Source organism: Octopus bimaculoides, chromosome 27 (assembly GCF_001194135.2).
Source record: "Octopus bimaculoides isolate UCB-OBI-ISO-001 chromosome 27, ASM119413v2, whole genome shotgun sequence".
Lineage (NCBI taxonomy): Eukaryota > Metazoa > Mollusca > Cephalopoda > Octopoda > Octopodidae > Octopus > Octopus bimaculoides.
The window spans coordinates 10,305,270-10,308,378 of NC_069007.1; the positions used below are offsets into that span (position 1 = coordinate 10,305,270).

General features: G+C 38.5%; 1 protein-coding gene across 1 annotated transcript in view; it reads left to right on the top strand.

Moving 5' to 3' along the window:
- The window catches only part of LOC106874774 (serine/threonine-protein kinase LATS1), a 106,780-nt gene that overhangs the window by 97,045 nt on the left and 6,626 nt on the right, over positions 1 to 3,109 (top strand). The window contains exon 6 of the mRNA XM_014922626.2: positions 904 to 1,077. Coding sequence (XP_014778112.1) covers positions 904 to 1,077 — 174 coding nt within the window. The remainder of the gene's footprint in view (positions 1 to 903; positions 1,078 to 3,109) is intronic.

Sequence of the window (3,109 nt, forward strand, 5' to 3'; positions counted from 1 at the left end):
ATATATATACACACACACACACACACACATACACACACACACACACACACACACACACACACTACTAATGCGAGAAATAGCAGCTAAATTTCCTTTAAATGCTACTTTAACTCTCTTGATACCATTCTTTGATATTTTAAAAGTAATCTAGATTTAAGCCTACTTGATTTAAAGTAATCTGGATTAAAGCTTACCTTCAAATTTCCATGTATTTCTAAAGACCAGGCTAATAATAACTAAGTTATTTTACAAAATTCTTCATGATTGCAAATTTAAATGAAAGAAAGGCAGAGTATTTTAACAGAAAAATGGTAATAAAAAATAAAACGTTCTAGAAATGTTAAGTAACAAAAAACAAAAAAAAGCTAGACGAAGTGGTCATGGTTGGAACGCTTTTGATTATATATCTGCTTGATCAGGTTTCACTTGGAGCTAAACAAGAACTACTACTACTCACCACCACTCCTCCTCCTCCTCCTACTACTACTACTACTACATTCTGAGCTCAAATTCTGCTGGGGTTGACTTTGTATTCCTTTCAGGGTCAATAAAATAAGTACCAGTTGCATACTGGGGGTCGAGGTAACAGACTTACTCTCCCCCCCCCCAAAAAAAAAATTTACAGGCTTTGCACCAAAATTTGAAACCATTATTATTATCATTATTATTATTATTATTATTATTAAGGTGGCGAGCTGGCAGAACTGTTAGCATACTGGGCAAAATGCTTAGTGGTATTTTGCCCATTGTTACGTTCTTAGTTCAAATTCCACTCATATTGACTTTGCCTTTTCATCCTTTCACACTGGGGTCCTTGCAACTGAGCACTCCCCAAATTTCAGGCTTTGTGCCTATATTAGAAAGAACTATTGTTATTATCATTATCATCTCTTCTCCTTGCAGATGGCTGTCACCCTCGTCAAGGTTCGATGGACGTTGTGTTGAAGGAGGAGTCGTGTTGCTGTGATCAACTGAAGCCATTGGAGGTGAAGTACCAGGAACAGCGGCAGCGATGTCTGGCCCACTCTCTCGTAGGCACGCCCAACTACATTGCGCCTGAGGTCTTGATCCGATCAGGTAAGAAGTGACCTCTGCTCTGATGATGGGATCGTGTGTGCGTGTGTCTATTTTTTTCTCTCTCTCTGTAGTTGAGGCAGTTGTGCTGTATTGTGTGCTATATCCTTGGGTTTCTGCTCAGGTGGGACAACCAGCAGGTAATCTGCTTCAGCCTTACAATTGGTTATTGCATCTATGACAAACAACTTTATGACTGCGAGGTTTTTGATCAGTTAAGGCAAGTACAGAAGTTTATTGCGCTGACCAATGCCTTCATAGTGGATTTGGTAGAGGGGAAACTGAAAGAAGCCTATTGTGTGTGTGTTTATGTGTAAATGTGGCTGTTAGACTATTTTGTCTAATAGCAAACCACATTTACATTATTTACATTTGACGGATATTTGTCCTCATCTTGTTTGTTGTTAACACAACGTTTCAGCTGATATACCCTCCAGCCTTCATCAGGTGTCCTGGTGGAATTTTGAACCTGGGTTCTCATTCCTAAAGTATTTTTCGATGTTGTTGTTATTATTATTATTATTCAGGTCACTGCCTGGAATTGAACTCTGGATCTTGGGGTTAGTAGCCTGCGCTGTTAACCACTACGCCATATGCAGTGACCTGAATAATAATAATAATAATAATAATAATATCAAAAAACACCTTAGGAATGAGAACCCAGGTTCGAAATTTCCCCAAGCCACCTGATGAAGGCTGGAGGGTATATCAGCCGAAACGTGTTAACAACAAACAAGATGAGGACAAATATCCGTCAATTGTAAATAATGTACAACATTCCTTATCTCTTAAATATAAAACTGTATCAAACCCCATGGTTCTTGAGTTTCTGATGAAGCAAGTTTACTTCAAGGGGCAACTGTTTGTGCATGTGTCTATGCATCTGTGTGTATGTGTAGTTGCGACAGCCACACTATATCATGTGCCACATTGAAATTTTACAGTATCCGTTTCTGGTGCCACCTTAAAAACACTGGTGCTGGTGCTGCATGCATTATCTTGTAGCTATGAGATTTCATGATATAATTGTTTATTTGTAGAATGACATTGCAGGGTTGGTGCATGAAGCCAGATCTGGTTGGTTTGAGCACAAGACAGGTGAAATATTTGGGTTGGATATGGCTGGGTTAAATAATAAATGATTAAAAGCAAGCACTGGGTTTTGGGGCTGACCAAAACCTTGTATTCACCTGAAAGAAGCCCATTGTGTGTATGTGTGTGTATGTTTGTGTACATGTGGCTGTCACTCTGTTTTGTCAAATATCTAACCACACAGTAACCTTAGTTTCTGATAAAGCAAATTTACTTCAAGGTGCAATTATTTGTGCAAGTCTGTGCATTTTTATGTATAGTTGCACTGTGCCATTTGCCACATTGAAATTTTATGGTGCGACATAAATGGCATTTGTGTTGGTGTGACGTGAAAAGTACTCAGTACACTCTATGGCATCCAGCCCTAGAAACCATCCCAGAATAGACAATGGAGTCTGGTGTGGCTCCCTGGCTTTACTAGCTCTGGTCAAGCTTTTGTGTGCCCATAAAGGGGTGTGTGCGGACAGACGTCTCCGAGCTTCTGCTATTAAGCGTTGTCAGAGATGTGGTTCAGAGGGGAGATAACTAGAACCGCTCAGTAAATCATCAGCGTGGCCCAAGGGGGAATAATTGAATGTTACTCAACAACTACAAATTATTATTTCCATTGTAGAATTTAATCTACAGCCATAGTTCCAGATACTAATTGATAATGCCGGTTATGATAGTGATGCATAATCTCGATATTATATAATTTTTGTGCTATTGATAATGTTGAGTGAACGATATAGTGCTCAGGGGAGGCTACTCTGTACACAGATCTTACAATTACCTTCTCGTATTTGGTGTGCGTGTGTAAGTGTTATGTGGTTGTTGAGTATATATACTGTTTCAATGTAGGAATATTCCCTTATATTCAATGTATGAACAGCTAGTATATTTAAAGACACAACACAAACTGAAATATAATTGTGTGTTTATATATATATATATATATATATAT